Source organism: Eriocheir sinensis, unplaced genomic scaffold (genome assembly GCF_024679095.1).
Source record: "Eriocheir sinensis breed Jianghai 21 unplaced genomic scaffold, ASM2467909v1 Scaffold342, whole genome shotgun sequence".
In the NCBI taxonomy this organism is placed as follows: Eukaryota; Metazoa; Arthropoda; class Malacostraca; order Decapoda; family Varunidae; genus Eriocheir; species Eriocheir sinensis.
Window position 1 is genome coordinate 242,501 of NW_026111657.1, and position 1,268 is coordinate 243,768.

At 49.1% G+C, this 1,268-nt stretch overlaps 1 protein-coding gene across 1 annotated transcript in view; it reads right to left on the bottom strand.

The window, feature by feature from the left end:
* The window catches only part of LOC126991804 (neural proliferation differentiation and control protein 1-like), a 13,207-nt gene extending 13,090 nt beyond the window's left edge, over positions 1-117 (bottom strand). The window contains exon 1 of the mRNA XM_050850477.1: positions 113-117. Within this exon, the coding sequence (XP_050706434.1) occupies positions 113-117 (5 nt within the window). The remainder of the gene's footprint in view (positions 1-112) is intronic.
* Between the last annotated feature and the right edge of the window lie 1,151 nt (positions 118-1,268).

Below are 1,268 nucleotides of genomic sequence, written 5' to 3' on the forward strand. Positions count from 1 at the left end.
TACACCCACGATACAAAATAGACAAACTCTCCCTTCCCTTCTCCTCGCCCCACAATTCTCCCTTCACTCTTAACACCTACACAGTACACACACTCCTTTGTCTCCCTCTCACCCCATAATGCATCTTCCACCCCGTACCTCAGCCACCGGAGTGAGTGCCTTAATTGTTACCTTCAATACGCCTCCCCGGCTCCCATACGCAATACGCAACACCCCCTACTCAATACAACCCAATAAATCAAATGTATGCGTATATATTCCCCTTCTTTTCACTAAATACGCTCTCTCTTCCCGGCTTTCCTGCCTCCATGATACACAATACAAACCAACATGCAGTGAGTACCTCGACCTTCCCCCTTCCTTCCCTTCCCCCCTTCCTCCCCTCCACCGCCTTCCGCTACGCCACGCCAACTCCAACACAACACCACGAATTCCTCTCCCAGTAGCAAATTATACGATCTCATTCCCGCCCTGCCTGCCTGTCTGCCTGCACGTGTGTGTGTGTGTGTGTGTGTGTGTGTGTGTGTGTGTGTGTGTGTGTGTGTGTGTGTGTGTATCTCGAGCCCGCCTCTAATTCCCTTCACGCACTGTTCCCATCACACACACACACACACACACACACACACACACAGATTCTCGCAGTTTCCGCTCTCCAAGGCTGTTTTCTCTCAGTTTCATGTGTATGCATGTATGGCCTCTCCCATTTAGCCTGGTCCGTTTCTGGGCCGTGGGTTCCCGTTCCATTTAGCGCCTTTCCCTTAACTCAGAACCGGGTCACGGTGGCTCAGCATGACTCGTGATCTGTTGTGTTCTTGGTGGGGAGGTGGGTAGAGGTGGGTTCATGTTCCTCTGGCGGCGGGGATTTTGATAACTATTTATGCTATTTAACATCTTTTTGTAATAATTATTCTATTCATCATATTTTGCTTATAATTAAGGTCCCCTGGTGGTATCAGAGGACCCCAAACGGCAAGTACTGCATGGTGACTTACATTGAGACATAGATATGTGCTGAAAACCGCAAAAAATGGGTTAAAAGAGGCCACTTGATGAGCCAAGAGCAAGAGGCATTTTGAATATCCGCCGCTGCAATGTGCCGGCCTTGGTGTAGTCACACAGTGGTTGTTCACGCAGAGGCTCCAGTTGCATACAAAAACGCAAGCAGCCTTCCTTGCCGCATAGCAAGGCTGTTAGAGCTATACAAAGCTCCATGTATGTCCACCATGCTTGTTTACAACAAAAAGCCGATTCAGGCGTTCCATTAACCA